We start from the raw sequence: 21450 nt of genomic DNA, 5'->3' as shown, positions 1-21450 counted from the left end.
TTTGTCTTAGTTCAGAAGTCTCCAGTCAGCGGAAAGTACTCACGTTGCAGAGCCTCAGGACAACTTAACTTGTGTAAATAAGCATTTGGGTTACAGGGAAAAACATAACGAGAAAAAGTGCAGCATGTATTTACTTAAGACTACTGCACATAACTTACAATCGCTGACAAATATGCGTGTCATGCAGGAGTTAGTAAAAAGGAAGGTCAACACCCAAAAGTTAACTGTAATGTTTTTATTGATTTTAGAATTCTTTCCATCTGTAGTACTCGAATACATCTCAGAAAGGACTCAAACCACTACAGTAGGCATGAGGAGGAATAAGATTAAAATTACACCATTATCAAGAGTACAGGCTTACTTGAGTAGCTTCAGAATAGAGCTGAAAGGTGCCAAGTTCTCACATGACTTCATCCATTTTTGCACATTGGTGGGGGCAGCATTGGCACTACCCGTTTGCTGAAGCACAGACCATGCAACAATGTCTGCTATGGTGAGTTCATTTCCCACCAGCCATGCTGCCTTGCCCAGGGCAGCATTCATAGAGCGCAAGACTGCTCCTTTTTCTTTACTGCTGCCTTCTCTGAGCTGGAAAATGGCTGTATCAACCCAGCTGTCAATCAGAGTTGAAGTAACTGCATTGTACTTCTGGCCCAACAGGGAAAAGAGAAATCTGGCAATGTTCCCTTCTCCTTCAATAGGGCACATTGTTTGAATGCTAAACTTCATCTGGGGTTTTGGAACTGAAATTAAGAAAAGGAAAAAAGTGAATACCATATGGTAAAGAAGTTAAATGTAATGGCAATGCCACGATGTGTTTTATTTTTGATGCCAGCACCACTGTTAATATACTTAACCTAAGGAACAATTTTCCATTCTCTGAGTCTGAATAGACTAATGCAGGAACTTGGGACAGAGAGATCACTTTTTGCACATTTCAGCCAAATCTCCCACCTCATTTCTATTCTAGCCAACTTATTTCTAGACACTGAAAAACACTTCTATAAAAGAAATCCTGTGGGTACAGTAAATGCCATATGTATTTTAGTAGTGGTAACTACAAACACAAGTCTTCCTCCTCTGTCCCCATCATTAACAGCCATAAAAAGAGAACAAAAATGTTATCTGCAGTATGTATCCATCATACGTCAGCACAAGGATGCCAAAGCATCTGTTGTCAAGGTTTTAAAGCCCAAGTTTCATTTTCTCACCTATTGTAAAATACTGATCTACAAGACAACTTTGTTCTTACCATCCTTCCATATAAGAGTAAAGCCCAATTGATACTCGTGACGAGGCTGCTTTTTAGTCTGCTCTCCAAAGCATTTCAGGAGGTTTTCTGGCACGCTTTTCACAGACGAATGTGTATGAACAGCTGATAATATTTTATACCGTTCACAAAGCAGATTGTGCAGTACTAATAGTGACAATGGAGGTAGAGATGGATTTGCATTGATTACAACATCTTTCAGGGCACCATAATCCTGAATGGGAAGTAAAACATTCAGCAGAGAAGAAGACATTGAAAGAGATTTTGTTTGACCTCAAAGAGTACATAACCATGTATGTATCTATCTAAAATTCTAATGCTACTCAAATCTATTTAAGTTTGGATGTTTAAAACTAGTTTAAACATTTAAAAACCTTCCTCAACATATCATTCAAGAACATGACTGAGGTAAATTTGAGACCAATTTGAAGGTAAAGTTAAAATTTCAAGCTAGTAACAAAAATCCAAGTGTCATAATTTCAAAACCAACTATTCTAGCTTAGAATTATATCCAAATAAGAATATATGGGATTTAGTTTTTATAAACTTTTGTATCTATAATCTGGATGTTCAAAATTATATGGTAGTTGTAGGTAATTTGTAAGGGTATAAGACTTCAGTGTCCCAGGTTTTAATGCCACCCTTCCAACCCTGAAAATTTGAGAGCAGAGAAAGTACCCATCAATGTATATGGCTCAACTGAATTTACCTTTCCAAGCATCACATCCAAATCTGCTCCACTGGCTGTCAGAGAACAGTCATTTGTTTGAATTATGTTAGTTACATCAATGTCAGCATCTGGGGTTTGTGTCATCTTTGAGAGACCATCGACGGCACTCTTCAGTTCATACAAGCGTTTCAGAATCAACTCCTGGCGGGCTTCAAGTGCTTGGAGTGAAGGATCAACCTCTTCCTACAAGAGAGGAAAACCAAGGTTGCATAAATGTTCACTCAGCTCAGTGTCAAAATAGTCCACAGCTTACTTAACAACAAGTTTAGAAAGACTTTAAACACCTTCAAATAACTGGAGCATCATGGTATGTCATGGTCTTACGTCAACTAGTTATCTTGTCTTTAGTATGTACGAAGATGGTAAGCAACAGGTTATTTAACCAAATCTCTGAAATCTTCCTGCTTAATTTTATTTTTTTTAACCAGTAGCCGCAGCAAACTGTCCAACATAGTAAATGGCAGACCACAATCAGAGACTTAAGGCTGGCAATGAAGGGCTGAACTGAAACTTGAAAAAACAAAGTTATCTCAGGATTCTCGTAGGCCCAGAAAAGCAGACTGAGTTTGTGCTGAGGCTGCCAAACAAGGAAATGTTTTGACAATTCAGGAAGTTAGTGAAATAAGAAAACCTGCAGGTTTGGCTAGATGGTATATCATATGAAATAACACTTTGTAGCCATTCTCTGGTTGGGAGAATATAAACCATATAGAAAAAAAGGTGACAGGCTTTGTTACATGTTAATCCCAAAGCATGTTATCTCAATTATCTTACAAATCTACCTTTTCTAGAAGATGAAAAATATATTCCTGTGGCAAGTATTAAGTCTACGAAGTTGCAATAATGTTAAAGAAGTATCTTTGTATAGATACTCACACAACATTCTCAAAAGTAAGACATGGAAACACCTCCTAAGTGACCATTATTTGCCTACAGGTATTCCTGTTATGCAATTCCATGAAATAAAAACTACTCTCGGAGGAGATGGGAAGTTAATGCTGTTATTGCAGTGAGAGGGCAGCTTCGTTAACATTCCCACGCAGTTCTGCCCCAAGTCTACTCCTGCTCAGGATCACCACCAGCAACCTGGGTGAGGGCACAGCACGTACTCACTGAAAAGCCTGATGCATCAAGCTAAAAATGGCCACAAGCAGCCCAGAAGAATCCAAAGCATTCCTGACACTGGAAGAGGCTGAAATCAACTAAATTAACGCAACAATGTTTTGCATTTTTGTCTAATACAGTAACCGAGACCAGTATAGAGGGTGCGTAGCTGCCTCGTTCCCGTCTCAATACCAAAAACGAGAGCCGGGAGAGTGACGATGCAGCAGGACGGGACAGGGCATGCTGGGCCAGCTCCGTTCTTGCAAGGCCTTGGTCCAGCGCCCGAACACGTCTGTTTCAATGTAAAATCACCAAGAGCCACAGGCGAGAGCCCGAGAAGCCAGGCTGCGAGTTACCGAAAGCTTAGCAAGCACCACAGAGAACTTCCAGACAAAGCCGTTTGTACTGAACCCTCGCAAGCGCTGCTGGTAAGCGCGGAGGAACCGGCGCGGCCTGGGCTACCACGCTGCTCCTGCGGGCTGAGGCACGCGATCGCGGCTGCCCGGCCTCGGAGGCTTCTCCCAGCTCCCCCCGGGAACAAACTCCAGCCCAGGGCGGCCGGAGAGCGGGCCTGCCGGGCTAGACAGCAGCACGGCCCCGACCCGTTACCCACTACAGGGAGCGGTGGGCCTTCCCCCTGGCTGGCCAGGCGGGCCCAGCTGCTGCCCCCTCGCTCCTACCTGCGGCGGCGGCGGCGAGGCGGCGGGCGGGTGCTGGCTGTGCAAGCTGGGCAGATGGTACATGCAGGTAGGTAGCTGCTCCGCCAGCACCGCCCCACCGGCGCCGTGGAACGGCCTCACCTTGTACATGGGCATGGCGGCACTTCACCGTGACGCGCACCCCGCTCCCAGTCGCCGGTAAATCCGCCCGCCCGTCCGCTGTGCCCATTGGGCCAAGCTGGTTGTCGGCATCTTACTGACTCACCCGCCACCCAATGCACGCTGACGGCTGCCGCTCCGCCTCCTTGTCGTCTTCCTATTGGCCAGCGTGAGCCATTGATTCGCCAAGAGACTCTCCATAGGGCAAAAGACCAGCTCCGATTGGATAGTTCTATTGACTAATCAGCGTCAGTAAAGTTGAAAACTTGATTAGGACTGGCGGGCTCTTTTACTCAGTAGCCAATAACCGAGCGGAGGCGGGGCAGGTGGGGATGGGGTCCTGAGTGAGGAAAACCGCGCCTGCTGCTAGGGTTCTAATGGAGGCGGCAGCGCTTTGGTAAGTGTATGCCCTGGGGCGGGCCGGAACAGGCTATAGCCTTACCTGCGTCGGGCCGTGGCCGGCTGTAGTCTTACCCGCGGTGGTGCGGCCGCCCCTCGCTCGCACTCCGCTGCCCGGGTCTGGCCGCTGGCGCCTTTGAGGCCTCCTCGCCCGGTTCTCGCCTCTCGGTTCCTGTCTCCTGTCCTGTCTTGCGTGGGGAGGCCTGTGGGACTCCTCGGGCGCTCCGCGTTTGCGTGCGACCACTCGGAGCATCGGTGTTCTACTCCCCGCCCCGGGTGCTGATTGCCCTCGCTTGAGAAGAGCGGAGTGTCGCCGTGAGGCGAGCATTTCCCGCCTTCTTTGCGCTACTTTTTTTCTTTCTGTTTTCTCTTTCTAAGCCTTGAACCTGCCAAAGCCATCAAGCCCATCGACAGTAAGTCCGTTCATCGGATCTGTTCGGGACAAGTTGTGCTGAATCTTGGCACTGCTGTGAAGGAGCTGGTGGAAAACAGCCTGGATGCTGGAGCTACCAACATTGGTAACCTTCTTTTCAGCGTATTTTCGTTAAATTTCAGAGACTTACAAGGTATTTCTTTTTCCTCGAAGTAGAGTGCATCGTAGCAGATCTTCCCCTGTTTAAGTGAACCCATTACCCCTTGTTCTACCACTACAGTCCCTAATGAAGAGGCTTTCCCCAGCATCCTCATAGGCCCTGTTCAGATACTGGAAGGCTGCTATGAGGTCTCCATGTAGCCTTATCCAGGCTGAACATCCCCAGCTTTCTCACCCTGTCTTCATGCGGGAGGTCCTCCTGTCCCCTGATCATCAAAGATATTTTTGTTGTTCTTCAAACTTGACATAGAAAACCATTATCTGGTAAAGTTACTTGAAGTACAAAATTAATCCTTAATATTGTGTATGAACCTACAGAAATAAAGGACTTCACTCATTTTTGTAGATATAAAACTTAAAGATTATGGAGCTGAACTGATAGAAGTTTCAGATAATGGATGTGGAGTGGAAGAGGAAAACTTTGAAGGCTTGAGTAAGTTGAACCTTTTTCATAATTTGTATTTGGACATTCTGAAGGATTGTCTTCAGTGAGAAAGCTACTTAAAAACAACAAATGAAAACACCTAAATTCCTAAGTTGAATAATTTTTTAACAGATACTCAGCTTTATATAATGTGTGCATCATGGGCAAGACTTGAGCAAAATTGGGTGGGCTGCTGTAGTGCTATTGTGGTTATAGTTCTTGTAGCCCAAAAGTAACCTTTGATTTGATTGCTGCTTTAAGTGGAACAAATAATAATAGAAAAAAATTATAGCAGAGAAAGCCCTATAAATGTTTATTTAGATTCAGTCATGTTGAATCATTGAGTCACTATTGAAGGCGTTAAGCTTTGTGGAAGTGACTGCTTTTAAGAGGTAACTTATAAATCTGAACAGTTGCTGCAAGTGAACCAACACTGCATACGTGACTGTCACGTTTTCCATTTGCTAGTTTTAAATTGTATGAAATGGGAACAGAAATCTGTGACAGGTACATCAGCAGCAAAGCAGAACTGTGTACTACCCCAAGGCATCTCGTAATGCATGTACTAATAATGCTGCATGAATTTTAGGTGTAAGTGTGGAATAAAGGGTATATCTGAGTATTTTAATGAGATCTGATTTATAGGACCAGGGGAAAGGAAATACACAGAAGGCTTTCTGCTTGTTGATATGCATGCAGAATCTACTTGCGTAGACCAGTGTCACTTAGAAGTAAGTTACATATTTTAATCATCTTTTTCCAGCTCTGAAGCATCATACATCAAAGATACAAGATTTTTCTGATCTAATACATGTTGAAACATTTGGGTTTCGAGGTGAAGCTCTGAGTTCATTGTGTGCATTAAGGTATTGCTATTAAAATTCTTATTAGTAGAAAGTTACTACATGCACAAAAGTAACTGAAGCCAACTTTTCAGTTTACTGTTATTGATAAAATGAGGCTTTGAAAACTTCCTGTTTCTTAACGTTTGGTTGATTTTGAGCAATAGGTTGCATGACATCCCGAGTCCTTCCCAACTAAAATTGTTGTATGATTCTAAGCATCTGAAATGATTCTTTGATTCTAAATACCTTATTGGTCCTTGTACGTATAACATTCAGCATTACTAAGTATGCAGATCTGTACAGGGTGGAACTGTGCATTTGCATAAGTGTTTGATCGTGTGATGCAAAGCACTGTAATATCTAAGAGCTGTTTGCCAGGCTGTTACTCATTAAAACTGTACTTAAACTCCCAAAGTTCACATTTGAAATAGCACACCTTTTGTGCACAGTTCTGTGATCAAGAATATTCTGCTGTTTTGTGTTAGTATGAGAAGTGTGGTGTCCAACAAAACCAGACTTTTAACATTGTATTTTATAAGAGAAGAATGAAAGGGATACAAGTAAAAATGCTTGCATTGTAGCTAGGAAAATGTTACAACTAAAGCATACCTGGAGAATAGTATATGTGGTAAAGAGTTTTAATTAGATAAATAGTATTGGCATAGTTTTTATGCCTTATAAGGTGATGAGGGGATGAGGAATGGGTAAGAAAATACAGTGCTCAGCATATAATTCTGTTGCCTTTTCTTTTCCATTAGTGATATTACCATTTTTACCTGTCATAAGTCTGCAAAGGTTGGGACTCGGTTGGTCTTTGATCACAGTGGTAAAATTACTCAGAAAACGCATTTTCCACGACCACAAGGAACAACTGTGAACATACAGCAGTTGTTTTATACTCTGCCCGTGCGGCATAAGGAATTTCAAAGAAACATTAAAAAGGTATGTTAGATCAGAAATTAGTATTTCAAAGGATTGTCACCCCAGAACTTATTAGCTGTTGATACTGCATTGGGAACTGTACTCAGTTCTCTGAGAACACATTGATTTTTGTCAGATTAGTTGTGCCTGTCTTGTATCTTAATCACATAAGAAAATAATGATCCTTTATTCTTTCATCTTATATTTTGCAGTGATTGATTTTTGAGGTGCATTCTCAAATGTTCAGATTTTAAAAATAATCTATATCATGATCACTTTTTTGTGTTTTAAAATCAGGGACTGCTGTGTTATGGCTAAATATCAATCTTGTAAAGATTGTTTGGTTTTGAAGCACTATTTTTCACATCTAATTTTTTATATTTACTTTGTAAAGGTATAAAAGAATTATTAAACTCCCTCCCCCACCCTCTTTTTGTGTTACCTGCAAATATTGAATGTTTTGTTTTAAAAAGAGACATTTCATATAAATGTGAACTTTCTTTTTTTTTCTTTAATAGGAATATGCAAAAATGGTCCAGCTATTGCAGGCATACTGTATTGTTTTAAAAGGAGTGAGGATTAACTGCACTAATCAAGTTGGCCAAGGGAAAAAAAGTTCTGTGGTGTCCACTACTGGGAGTCCTAGTTTAAGGGAAAACATTGGAGCAGTATTTGGGCACAAACAGGTATTGCTTTTATTATTGAGAGGAGAGATCATATAGCTGTATAGAGACATTTCTAATATCTAATAAACAGAGGAGGTATAGGAAATCTGTAAAGACCTTAGGAGAACGGAGCATGTGTTGACTTCTAGCACACCCTACAGGTTGAAGAAGGAGCAACAGTTCAGCCTGCACAGATTGCCTTGGAGTTTTTACATCTGCTTACAGATGTTTTGATAGAAGAGAAATTGTTTAGGAAACGGTTACAACGGTATTATTACGACTGTATTATTACAACCATAGGGAATATTGAGTGATAGACAGTTGCTGGTTGTTGATAAGCGCTTTCTTCCTTTGCAGTGCCCATGTAGAGATTTCAAAGCCTTGGTCATGCTGTGGCTGAAACACTAGATGAAAGATGTAACTTTATCTTTCCACATAGCAACGAACATAGCTCAAAACTCACTTTTACCCAAACAGAATGCTTTGCTTATGGCCTGCTTATATAATATAAAAAACTTTAATGTATAGTCAATGGAAGATTTTTTATGACAGAAAAATAATAGAGGCATGATTGGGAAAACATTTGTAGTAAACATACCTGTACTTAGGCAAGTTGTGATTCAAATAACATAACTTTTCTAATAGTTTTATTGTTATCTCAAAAGAAACTTCTACTATTCTTTGCCTTTTGATTTTGCATAAAGCTTGATTAGGTCATGTGTATAAATGTAGCTGGAGAGTTCAAATCATTTTGTTGTTCTGCCTATGTACATTTTAAAGTAAGGATCTGTGAATCAACTGAGGCAAGAGCAGTGATATTAAATGATGAGAACAAAAAGACCCACCATTTTATCAAATGGATTTTAAGAATAATAGATAATAAAATAGAAGGAAAAAATATTTCCTTTTTTTTCCCCTTGTTTTAGTTGCAAAGCCTCATTCCTTTTGTTCAGCTACCTCCTAATGAAGCTGTTTGTGAAGAATACGGAGTCAACGCTACTGACATGCCACAGAATCTTTATAGGTAATTAGAAAAGTATAAACCACTGTTGTCAGTGACATTTTACCATAACCCAAAACTCATTAAAAAAAAGGAAAAAAAAAGAGTGTTAGTTAATAGTATTAAAAGTGAGTAAGAACTTCAGAGTAGATATTAGTGTGTAATTTGGTGAAAGACCATCACATGATTAAAAAAGTTAATTTAAGCCTGTTGCTAGTCAGATGAGTGGGAAAAGCAAAACTTCTATTCCTTGTATCCTAGTCAGTTACATGTTACTGTAACCTTCAGCTGAATGTTACCTTTATCAGTGCCCTGGGTAACTGGATGGATGAATTTGTATGTTGTTTATACCTGTATTTCTTTGGTTTTGTTACTTAGAAATGATACCAGATGAATGTGAATCAGCTTGTGTAACCGTTTACTGTCTTTAAGTGTACTTTTCTAATCTCTCATCATACGTGAGATTTATTGGCAAATAGGTGCATCAGTATCTGACCAATGAAAGTTCACAACTGACCTGTCATCTTCTGGTTTCAGAGCAGAAAAACAAAAGCCACTTCTCTTGAAATCACTGAGCTACTCTTTCAGTTGTCTGATGCCTTTTTGGAGCTGAACATATAGCCTTTGTCAGATAAGGAATTAGGAGAAGAAACAAGTGTATACATATTTACTGATGCTGTATAATAGTGTTTCTTTTAGCCCTTTATAAAATACTCATCCATTAAATATGCTCAAAGTCTGAAAAATTTCTTCTGCTGCTCCATTTTACCTGTTTACTGTTGTTGTTATTCAACAGTATTACAGGCTTCATCTCTCGCTGTGATCATGGTGTTGGAAGGAGTGCAACGGACAGGCAGTTTTTCTTTATCAACCAACGTCCATGTGATCCAGCAAAGGTGAGAGTTTTGTTTTTCTAAAATCACCAGTGCTAGCTTGTTTCATAGTCTCAGAAAGCTACTGGATGTGTAGCTGATATGTGTATCTGTGGCTTGATGCTGCAAGTTTCTGTGTCTTAAGGTTTTGTGCTCATTGTGTCTATCTGTATGAACGAAAATTCACTCATGATTTAGTTCATTAGTTGTTTTGAAGGAGGTTAAATAACACATACTGATGGGAAATAGAAGATAATAGTTTTGGCACTTACTATTTTTTCACCTCTGCAGGTTGTCAAACTTGTGAATGAAGTTTATCATGTATACAATAAACACCAGTATCCATTTGTAGCCCTTAACATTTCTGTAGATTCTGGTAAGTTATGCATAATTTTCAGTAGCTTCAGTAAAGTCTGCAATTTAATTTAAGAATAAATTGTATTTATTTAGAGAATATTGTAACTTTTTTATCTGCACAACTTCCTGCACTGGAGTGATTCTGTGATCTTCTGTTGATGGGTGAGAAGTGGAGTCTAGCTGTGGTTCCACTTTTCTCTGCCTCTACTTTTTCTGTACTCAAAAGTAACTTATCTCAAGTAATGAGAAAAAGGCAATCTCGTGGTTAGCTTAACTAGAGGAAAACTTGTGTTACTGCACAGAATTAGCTTCTCTTTGCTGGAATGTTGAGTTAAGTTAAAAGATTAATTTGCAGACTTACTGTGAATGTTAACTGTGGCTTTGATTTTAATCCTGTGAAATAAAAATGAGGGGGGTGAAATGTCAGAAAATTGACTTTGATCCACAGGTGGCTTTCTTTTTTTATTTTTCATTTAAAATGTGATTGTTTTCCTTTTTACTTAAGAGTGCATTGACATCAATGTAACTCCAGACAAAAGGCAAATTTTACTTCAGGAGGAGAAGCTTTTGTTAGCAATTTTAAAAACCTCTCTGATGAAGATGTTTGGGAGTGACGTTAACAAACTGAATGTCAATCAGAAACTTCTGGATGTTGCAGGTAGGGGACAAAATATGAAAATTTTGTGTGTGATACACAGTAGAGATTTGAAAATGGAAAAATGTTTTTTTAAAAACCCAAAGAAGAACGGAAAAAAGTCTAGCTGTTAATTCATGTATCTTTCATGGCAGATTTTTCATGTATTATTACACTGAAAGATTGTTACTGGCATCAAATAATAAGTGACGACCCAAAGTTGTTAAGTGATTGCCATGGAAATTACACACGCCAACATGACATGACTTACATTCAGCTTTATGGGGGAAAAAGCTAACACAAACTGAAAAAGTCTTCTCCCAATATTATGGAAGAGATCTGATTCCTTTATTTAAATGTCCTCAAGAAAGAATGGTTATGGCCTTATAAGTAAAATGTGAAATTTGAATAAGAATTTGTTGGATTTTGAACTTTGATTATTTCATGATAACTGCAGGAATTGCTGATTCTCTTGTGACTGTATAGTCTTTCAAAATTGCTTTTCAGGGTTAACACCACCTCATCCTCCTAATTTCTCTCAACAGAACCCCGTCTAATTAATTTTTTTACTGACATACAGGATCAGCTGTTGCCTGATTCTCTTATTTTAACTTACTCTTTAGTAAAATACGTGTTGGATTGACAATTTCTGAGGTTGAAGAGTCTCTTAATTATCTACAGAAAATCGCATATAATGCAAGTATCTGTTGTGCCAGCACTTTAACACCTTGCCAACGCATTTTTGTAGTGACCATTAAAGTATAAGAGCAGTTCACTTTTCATTGTTGCTCAGTCATTAAACTCTTTTGATAACTGAAACAAATATGCTGATTGCACTGATTGCTATTCCATTTTAAAGAGGTCACAAATTCATCCACATAAGTACTGTTAAGTTTCTTAAAGATGTAACTGCCTTTTTTGTTTACTGCATTTCAGCCCCATATTCATTGTCTGAACCATAAGGGCTCCTTTAAGGAGTTTTCTGTTTTTCTACCTCTCTTTTCACTCCTTTTACTAAAGCACATAATTTAATTAATGTTTCCAGCTAACTTAGAGTCCTGAAATATTCTTTATTCTGATTTTATTAGGCAACGTGAAGAAAACACTTCCTGAAGAGACAGAAAAGCCTCAGGTAGAAATGTTGCCTGACTCTGAAACTGAAAATCTAAGTGGTGAAGGAAAAATAATGACTCTTTCCAGATTAAGGGAGTCATTCTCTCTCAGTCAAATGACAGAGAATGATTTTCGAAGCCCTAAAAAGGTAAAACGGCAGCACAGCTCCCCTAGACAAATGTCACTTGATACCAGTTGGAGTACTATGAAGACTCAGTCTGTCTTGACTAGGGATTCCAAGAGTTGCCATATGGACTTAAAGATGTCAGCTCCAAGCAGATATTTGAGGAAATATGAAGATAATGCAGATTCTGGATTCTGTAGCACTTCTGAGTCAGATGCTGGATGTAGCACACCAGAAACTGGGAGCTATGTCAGTAACAAACGTATAAGTAATCTTTGTGACAAAGAATTCTGTAGCTCAGAAGAACAACTTCAAAATGAATGTTTTAGAGCTGTTGGATGTAGTGAGAAATCGTTGGAATGTGATGTTCAGGTCTTGGGTGCTGGACATAAGTTAAATCAAAGTATTGACTGGACTGATCAAAATAAGTTATCTCAAGAAGCTGATAGTTCTTCTCCAAGAATAAAACGTTTTAAAAGCAGAAGTTTTAGCAGTGTAGTGGACAACTTTAAGGCGGGTAAATGTCTTGAACTGAAGAATACTGCGAACTGTAAGCCAACTGTTGATGCTCTGGTGGAAGTTAAAAAGAAGACTGTGCCACTTGAATTCTCTATGAAGGTTTTAGCGGAAAATGTAAAAAAGGTGATAGAGCAACAACAGAAAAGTACAGAAACACAAAATTACAGAAGATTTAAAGCAAAAATTAGTCCTGGAGAAAATAAAGTAGCAGAAGATGAATTGAGAAAAGAGATCAGGTATTTTCACCTTCTTAACATACTGTATTCATCAATTAATATAAATAGTTTGGGGAAAATATAAGACCTCTTGTGGGATTGGGAGGAGGGTTGCATCTACCTGTGTTAGTTTTAGGTATGTCCTTTATTTAACTTATGCCATTAAAATGTCCATTTGACAAGTTATTTTACCTGACAGAGCAGCTGTTCAAACTAAATGCAAGCAGAATGTGGAAAAATACACTAAAAAGGCCACAAACATCCTAAATTTGGCTTAGTTCAGACTTGTAATTTGCTGTGTAGTCAGAGAAATGTCAAATATCTTGACAGGTAACTCTGAAAAGATTGGATAACTCATATATCTCCCCCTTGTGAATTTGAAATTGAGTGAGACATGGCTGTGAATATAAGTTACGTTCAGGTGGTCACTGGACAATAAAAGTCTGTGATTTGTTAATTTTGACTTAAAAAGAAAAAGTGTAAGGAAAGCCTTGTAATTGCAAAAAGAAGGTTAATGTCAGCTTACTTCAAAACTGTGATGCTGCCTTTGGTGTTATTTACTTGGATTATTGCCATACTGCCATTTCTAATTCTATTATCATCAGTGGCTGTACTCTAAGTGAGATAATCCTGAGCAAGTCCTGTGTTAACTTACCTACCTTAATAAGATTGTGTTCTGCCAGAAATGGCCTCATGAGTCCGTGGCATATTCCAGATAACTGTACTTCTTCACGTTCACAGCCTGCTTAAATGAGATTTTCTTTCATTTATGGAAAGTTTGTTCTGCATGGAGAAAAAGATGGTTTTAAGTTTTACAGTTTAACATAATAGCTGATGACATGTAACTTACCTGTTTGTATTTTCTATGTACAGTAAAGAAATGTTTGCGGAAATGGAAATCATTGGCCAGTTCAATTTAGGGTTTATTATAGCAAAGTTGAATTCTGATCTTTTCATAATTGACCAACATGCTTCTGATGAGAAGTACAACTTTGAGATGTTACAACAACAAACTGTTCTTCAAGGTCAGAAGCTGATAGCGTGAGTATTTTTAGTGTTTTAACAATAATTTTAAAGCTTAATTCGAAGTTTCAGAAGGATATTTATGGTTATATTTATGTAGCACATGCAAAACACTGAAGGTGAAGGTTGTTTTTTATTGTCTGTATTTCAAAGAGTCAGTCTTCACATGAGAAATAAATTCCACTAACACAATTGTAGCTGTGCAGCAAATCAGTGGTCAGACAGATTTCATGATGGGCTTACACAGAAACCCACAGTTTGGTAAGGATGGTGATATAGTGTGGATGTTGGAGCTGCTGTTGCAACAGGGAGTGCTGCCCAGCCAACCTGACTCTGCTGAGTAATACTTTGAAGTGATCTGTGCAGTAGTGAGATCTTTTTAACAAAGCAAAGTGAAATGTTTCAGTAGAGAGCTGTGTATTGATAGTTCTAGATTGCTTCTGAAACCTGTCTTATGTAGTGATGTAGTACCATGTATTTCTCTCTTTCAGGCCTCAAAATCTCAATCTAACGGCTGTAAATGAAAATATACTGATTGAAAACCTGGAAATATTCAGAAAAAATGGGTTTGATTTTATTATAAATGAAAATGGTGAGTTTGGGCCAGAATTGTGGAAAGTAAAAGAAGTTGAACAGTTTCATGTCATTTATTATGCAAAAGTCCCTTTAGGTCATTGTCAGAAACTTTGAAATAATATGTCTTACATTCTCTGGTTTGTTTGGTTTTTAAGATTTATGATTCTGTGGGCTCTTTGCTGTATTTAACAGAACATTGTATTTATCTCTCCACCTTTTTACAGAAGTTTCTGAAGGCCCTTTGGAGTTAACAGGATGTGTTACATTAAAATCCTTTTGTTTTACTAGTACACTTGCTGTTTCCAGCAGGGTTCCATCTATGTTAATAAATTTAATATAATAAACTTATTAATTTAATTTTAAATTAATAGATACCATTGGTAAGTGATGCTCTTGGGTTTTCCTTACAGATTTGGTATTGACTTGCTATGTACTTCTGAGCAAACTGCGTAACTTGCAAGCTCCTTATTTTCTTTATACAGCAAGGATCACTAAAGTGCTGTGTTACTGTTGTTCCCTTCATCCAGCGTGCAGAGACAGAGTAGAGATACTTGTTTATTCCATATCTGCACAGAGATGGGTGCTAGGTGGTCACACAGTCTGCCAGCTATCCACTTTTACACATTCAAAACATGAAAATAAGTGTTCTCCCTATATGTAACAGTCTGTATCTACAATCATTGTCTCATATTCTCTCATCTCTGTTTATATAGTATATCTCTGTTTTATGCAGTATATATTAATTTCACTATGCATGTTCTTTGAGTAAAGGTCTCTTATCTCAGGGGGTGTGATTTTTTTTTTTTTATTTTATTTATTTTGTTAGTTATTAGTGTTAAAGTGAACAAAGACCCCCTTAGGAACAGTTACCTTCTGTTTTGCTGAGCTCTTCAAAATTATTGCTACATTCCTCATCTTTCTGAAGTTAGTTGTTACTCTTCTGATCCAGATGGTTCATTTAGCAGTCTCCTACTTCTTCTTAGGATCCATGAACTTGTAATGAAACACTGTTTTACTGTGCTCCATGCAATTCTGCACTCAAGATTTTCAAGTTTTTGTACATACAGTCCTTCACAAAATCTTAACTTCTTCATTGCCACTTTGGTATTTGGGAAATCACTACAGATTTCTTCCATATTCTTAATTCTGGAATCTCAACTTTTTGTCTGAAATGCTGTTCATTATTAATCTCTTATCAACAAAAATCCTTAATTATTTTGTAGACAGATAACCTCAAACTAGTTTCATAAATGTTTTGTTCTTTGAAATCAGAGGGTTTGTTAGAGATTGGACCTATCTGCTTTTAAGTCTGCAAGCAATTTATTTCTTAATGTTAAAAGGATATCTGCCATAGTTACCCTTTTGGTTAGTTCACAACATCCATCAAAAGACTAAATTTAAACTTAATCATATATGCAGATCCCATCATATCTATGTATCTAAGTAGTTTTTCACTCAAGAAGAAGTAATTTCCTGTAGTGCTCTGTTTCTTTATTAATGACTGCAAATCTTTCAGCTCCCGTAACTCAAAGAGTTCAACTAATATCGCTGCCAACAAGCAAAAACTGGACTTTTGGTCCACAAGACATAGATGAGTTGATCTTCATGTTAAGTGACTGCCCTGGTGTCATGTGTAGGCCCTCTAGGATCAGGCAGATGTTTGCTTCTCGAGCTTGCAGAAAGTCTGTAAGTACTGCACTTGATGGCTGTTTTCAAGTAAATACTGTATTTTCTGTTGTTTTATAGCTGGCTGTATCTGTATATGTATGTGTATTGCAGGGGAAGTTTATTTGCTCTCGAGTGTCAACAGCTAACACCTTCCATTTTGTTCCATGTGTTTTTGTCTAGTGTAACTTGGGAAAAACTTATGGTAGTTTTTCGTATGTTTCAGGCTAGTGAACTTAGAAACATACTTAGCTGTATTTGTACCGGGTCATCCTGTAGTTCTTTTAATGCCTTGCACAGTACTTATTTACTGTAGTAGCTGAAGAACTGCTCTTACCTGTGTCAGTTTTCAATATGGAGGAAGAAAATAATAATTGGGTTTTTTTTTGCCTTTACTTGCAGGTGATGATTGGAACTGCACTGAATGTGCAGGAAATGAGAAAACTAGTCACCCATATGGGTGAGATTGAGCATCCCTGGAACTGCCCCCATGGACGGCCTACTATGAGACACATAGTCAATTTAGACTTGATTTCAACAGAATAAGTCAGTTTTAATTTTAATTCTTGGCGATATTTTGAGCTTTTACTGTAACTCTTATTTTGAGTAAAAATTTTTAGTCAGTTTTCACATTTGAAGTCAATAACACTTAAAGGCATTCAGCAGCATTTCATTGTTATTCTTACCAAGTCAACAGTCTCAATGTACCGGAATTCACATGTAAATAACATTTCTTTTATTGTGATTTACTGTATTTTGCAATCAAGACTTTTAGAAAATAAAAAAGACTGTTTATATATAAAGATCAAGAGGAGGTGAACCTCATTTATAGCAAATACACTCATTGTTAAAATGAAGTCGGATGTGAATTTATGTCTATAGTAATGCCATAAAGCAAACATTAACTTTCTATGTTTTTACATCCTATATGTGGTATTTAAAGAAAATGTAAATACTTTTGTGGATTTTTTTACTTACACTGAAGCTATGTTTCATTAGGTTATTACTTCAAGTATTACTGTTGCATTTAATGATTAGCTTGATCTGTGTTTAAAGCTTCAATAGAATAAATTGTCTGGCATAGCTACTTCCAATTAGTATCATTCCCGTCCATATTCCACACACTTCTTGTGCAAGTCCAGGGTTTTGTTTTCTGAGAAGAAAGGGAAAAAACCTGTTTCCCAAGCACTGCTGATCCGATCAGTCTAAGTTCTATATTGGTAGAATCTAATTAGATTGCTGACTCAAAAAGACAAATTTTCTATTAAAAACATATTGTTCGGCTCTTCCATTTCTGTAGTACCAAGGTGTGACCTGAGCAATGCCTTCACATCAGCACTTCAATTTGCTGCTCAGGGTGAGGGGTGGCAGCTGCTGCCCTGGCCCTATTGTGGCTCATGTGGGGGGCTGAGGTGAAGCCGTGTGCACCTTCTCTGTACCCGTTACTCCTGTGAGTGTGAATAAACCCTTTGTAGTCTATGTGGAGCATGTGCAGCGCCAGTAACCGATATTCCCAGCCGTGGTTTCTCTGCACTAAATCGAATGCAGACACGGCCGTTTCCCTCCGGCGTAATGCAGCGTCAATCTCCGCAAGGACGGGCCGGCCTGGCTGAAGGCGCAGTGCCCGTTTGGGGTAGCGATGAGGGCGCTTCTCTGACCGCGGGGGGCCGGGCCCTATTAGGCAATGGCCGCGCCGCGGCGCGGTCGCCATGGCTACAAGTAGTGCTCGCCATACTGCGGCTGCGTGGCGCGGGCCGGCGGCGGTGGGTGTTAGGTGAGGGGCTGCGGAACCAGCTGGGGCTGCCCCGCCGGCGAAGCAGCTTCCGGCCCCGGGCTGCCCTCACTGCCCCTCACTTCTCTGCTTGAGCCCTTCGGGCAGGTGATCGGATGTTGTAGTTGCCCGGGTGTAACGGGGAGCTGGGTGGAAGTAAGTGGTGGTGAGACCATGGAGGTTTCCTGAGGAGGCCTGTGTCTCTCCACTGGAGCGCGGGGATTAGTTCTTGTGTTACAAACCAGCAATGGTCAAACTGTGAAATGAAGGGGAATTGTGATTACGGCTGTTCAAGTAGTCCTGTAATCTTCACAGATCTTAACTAGCAAGATAACCGTGTAAGTTAGAGTGGCTATTCTACATTTTGGGTCAATCTGCACTCCTAACTTTGAAAGCGAACTAAATAAATGCTGCTAGTGCAGCTGTAACTTTCCAGAAACTCACCAAACTCATATATTTGAGAAATGGTTTTTAACTTTGCTACATGATTAAATCTAGACATGTAAAGATGTAATGAAGATGGAGACTTCCATGTAGCATAAGTAAGTCTACTAACAAAACTTTCAGGTTGTGGTGGTTTTGATGAACTTCTTGAGAGTTAGGCCACAGCCCTGCGTTCTGTCTACCACAAGGTGAAATCGCTGCCTAGAGGAATAGTTATTACAGAAGATAAGTACATGGATGTGTAATTTTCCATGTAGTTAGATGTTTGGGTTTTGTTTGTTTGTTTTTCTCAAATAGATTATAAGGGAAAACATCTTTACATAACAGAGTAGATGTTCAGAAGGGTACATGTTGAGAGAATTAAGTAATTATGGCAAAGGATAAGAAGAAAGATGTCAGGAAGACAGAAAAAACTTCACGCCCTCCTATGCCTTCACAAGAAGTTACAGCTGAGAGTAGTGCTACAAAGCTGACAGATGTGGCAACCACGGTGAATGAAGAGGAAAAAACAGAGGCAAGTCCAGTGATATTGGATAAAGAACCAGAGGAGGCAGAGGAACCTGTTGTCCAAGATGTTCCTCAATACCCTGAGGAGCCTGTTCTTCTTCAACTTATTGTAAAAAGGTATGCTTGTTACAGATATACCAGTTCAGTCACAAATTCTCATTTAAGTATCTCTGGTCTACCCAGTGTCATACAAACACAGATTTAACTTTCAATTTGAGGCAGTGAATCGGGTTATTCAGGCCTAATAGCCATGACACCTTATGAGTGATATATGTGGAATTCTGCTGCCTTCTTGGACCCTCGAGTGTTGCTGGTGCTGTCTGCCTGCCAAAAGATTAATTCTTTTAGCTTGTTCTCTTATGGTGAAATTTTGTCTAAGTATACTGACAGTTGGTGAGGAAAACGTAGATATGTTATTTAAAATTCAGTTGTTACTGCATTTTAATGTTTAGGGCTGCTCATATCTCTTAAGAATATTCTAAACTGAGGAAGCAGATGAATAGCAGTGTTAGCCAAATCCTTTGGTAGTTCAGGGGGAATATATGTAATGTTTCATGTGGCCAGGTTGCCTAGTTGTAAGCTAGTAAATCATAGAATGGTTATGGTTGAAAGAGATCTTAAAGCTTGTATAGTTCCAACCCCCTTGCTGTGGGCTGGGACACCTCACTCTAGACTATGTTGCCCAAGGGCTTGTTCAACCTGGCCTTGAGCACTGCCAGGAATGGAGCATTTACCACTTCTTTGGGTGCCTCATCACCCTCACAGCAAAGAACTTCTTCCTTATATCTAAGCTGAACTTCCCCTGTTTAAGCTTGAACCCATTGTTCCTTGTCCTATTACTACAGCTCCTCATGAAGAATCCCTCTCCAGCATCCCTGTAGGCTCCTTTCAGATTATTGAAGGCTGCTATGAGGTCTCCATGCAGCTTCTCTTCTCCAGGATGAACAGCCCCAGTGTTCTCAGCTTGTCTTCATGCAAGAGGTGCTCTAGCCCCCTGATCATCCTTGTAGCCCTCCTCTGGACCTGCTCCAACAGCTTAATGTCCTTCTTATATGCTTCCTTCTTAAATGCTACCAATGTGTCTTGTTTTCTTAACGAAATACAGGTTTGAGGCAACACAACAATTATGTGACCTACTATAATAAAGGTACAAAAATTCTGAAATTTTGTTGTAGTTTGTTTTTCTACACAGGATGCAGCAACCGGTTTGTGTGTAAACCATGGTAAATCAAAGGTGATTTATTGTATATATGTTGTGATTTATGTCTACTGATAGTGACAGGAAACCTTCATCTTTAGTTTGTTTTCCTTATAGCTATGAAGGTGAAAAAGTCCATGGATTGTTTGAGGGTAAAGGATTTGCATGTTTTGAGGGAGGAAATACATATAAGGTGAGTGTATAAATTAACAAAAAAATAGTAGTGGGTCAAGTTCTTTCTCTAGAACGGGCAATCTGCTTCTTTTAATGTGGATGGAGGATGAGCACTCAGAATGTATAAGCATTGAAAGCTCTGTTGGTTTCTGGCATGAAAGCTCTTCATTTGAAATGAGTAGCTGGAGGATGACATTAATATGTAATTCTTTTAAAGTCTTACAGTCACTGTAGGCTTTGGTTGTGGTAAGAATAAATTTGCAAATGATGCTGTTCTCTTTATTTTGAAGGGCATGTTTTCTGAAGGCCTTATGCATGGACAAGGGACTTACACGTGGGCTGATGGAGTGAAGTATGAGGTAAAGTGCACTTCAATTTATAACTGAAGACAATTACAGCCAGTTAGAAGTGTAAATTCAAGGACAGTAGATAGGTTGCAGTAATTGGTACAGTGCAGGTGGCTACTGCAGAACTATGGCAGTGGTTTCAATCACAAGCCTGACTTTTCCCAGACAGTTGGTCTAATTTTTTTTCAATGTTGTAATTTAACTTTTTAGGGAACTTTTGTTAAGAATGTACAGATGTTTAGTGGCCGTTATACATGGAATGATGGCAGCGTTTATGAAGGATCAATCAAGGACGGAGTTAGGCATGGATTTGGATTTTTCAGGAGTGGTATTCATCCTGTTTCTTACATTGGCTATTGGTGTAAAGGCAAAAGACACGGAAAGGTAGGAAAGAGCACCAAATGAGAGCATGGTCTTCTCATTTGGTGTCCATATACCATCTGAAATAACAAGTGTTGATGTGCAGAGGTTTTGCAAAAATGTTTCATGCTGTTGCATGGCCTTACACTCTGTAGAGATTTCTTTTTCCTGAGGGTCTTCTCTGGAGTTGTGAGTGCCAATTAAAACAATTGGGGTGGGATCTTTTTGTGCTAGAAGGAGTGAACAGTATCTGAAAAGAGTAATTGGTTTATTACACGTTTTATACTTTATGCTGCTCCACAAAGATGATGAAAGTCAAAAGTGTAGACTGCATTAATAGCCACAATAGCAATGACAGGTCAATTCACTTCCCAGTAATGACAAAGTAATCCCATCTCCCAGATGTGTTAAGCAGACCAAATATGATAATTACTGCCAGATCTAATGTAAGTGACATCTGCTTCCAACTTGTTAAAGGCAAGTAGTGCTTTTATCTGTCTCTGTTTTATGCATCCAAACTGAGAAACTTCTGGGCCTAACATCTTGAAGACCAATGCTCAGCATGTGAGGAAGACCCATTCTAATAATGTAGGGTTTTTTTAGGATGTCACTAATGACACACAAAAATCACATGGGGTGCAGTGGATGATCACCAGTGCAGAGGTCTGTCCAGTTTGTTCAGAGAGGAAGCTGTCAGATAGAGAAAGACAGAAAAATTGATGCTGTAGACTTACTGTTTGAAGTTGAATTCTGAACGAGTCAGAAAACTGATCTCCCTCAGAG

General features: G+C 39.2%; 3 protein-coding genes across 4 annotated transcripts in view; 2 read left to right on the top strand and 1 right to left on the bottom strand.

Moving 5' to 3' along the window:
* Positions 1-220: 220 nt before the first annotated feature.
* On the bottom strand, positions 221-3974 carry AIMP2 (aminoacyl tRNA synthetase complex interacting multifunctional protein 2). The gene is made up of 4 exons (XM_005145290.3): positions 3785-3974; positions 1980-2183; positions 1253-1484; positions 221-743 (listed from the first exon to the last, which is right to left on the bottom strand). Exons 1-4 carry the CDS (start codon positions 3917-3919, stop codon positions 358-360), a joined length of 957 nt encoding a protein of 318 aa, XP_005145347.1. The 5' UTR covers positions 3920-3974; the 3' UTR covers positions 221-357.
* Positions 3975-4256: 282 nt separating this feature from the next.
* Positions 4257-16932, top strand: PMS2 (PMS1 homolog 2, mismatch repair system component). 2 transcript variants are annotated; one of them, XM_005145316.3, is made up of 15 exons: positions 4257-4319; positions 4700-4839; positions 5260-5346; positions 6101-6203; positions 6941-7124; positions 7622-7789; positions 8695-8792; positions 9565-9664; positions 9932-10016; positions 10503-10655; positions 11720-12623; positions 13476-13643; positions 14117-14217; positions 15718-15887; positions 16269-16932. In XM_005145316.3, exons 1-15 carry the CDS (start codon positions 4300-4302, stop codon positions 16410-16412), a joined length of 2625 nt encoding a protein of 874 aa, XP_005145373.3. In that variant the 5' UTR covers positions 4257-4299; the 3' UTR covers positions 16413-16932. The 2 variants fall into 2 exon arrangements, with proteins under 2 accessions (XP_005145373.3, XP_030901475.2); XM_031045615.2 differs by lacking the exons at positions 15718-15887; positions 16269-16932 and having other exon boundaries at positions 13476-13627; positions 14117-14200.
* A 1519-nt stretch (positions 16933-18451) lies between these two features.
* RSPH10B (radial spoke head 10 homolog B) overlaps positions 18452-21450 on the top strand; it is a 22399-nt gene continuing 19400 nt past the window's right edge. The window contains exons 1-4 of the mRNA XM_034065328.1: positions 18452-18705; positions 19904-19979; positions 20251-20319; positions 20518-20691. Coding sequence (XP_033921219.1) covers positions 18452-18705; positions 19904-19979; positions 20251-20319; positions 20518-20691 — 573 coding nt within the window. The remainder of the gene's footprint in view (positions 18706-19903; positions 19980-20250; positions 20320-20517; positions 20692-21450) is intronic.

Source organism: Melopsittacus undulatus, chromosome 8 (genome assembly GCF_012275295.1).
Source record: "Melopsittacus undulatus isolate bMelUnd1 chromosome 8, bMelUnd1.mat.Z, whole genome shotgun sequence".
Classification (NCBI taxonomy): Eukaryota; Metazoa; Chordata; class Aves; order Psittaciformes; family Psittaculidae; genus Melopsittacus; species Melopsittacus undulatus.
Note: the sequence above shows the minus strand (reverse complement) of the source record. Positions and strands in the feature narration are given on the sequence as shown.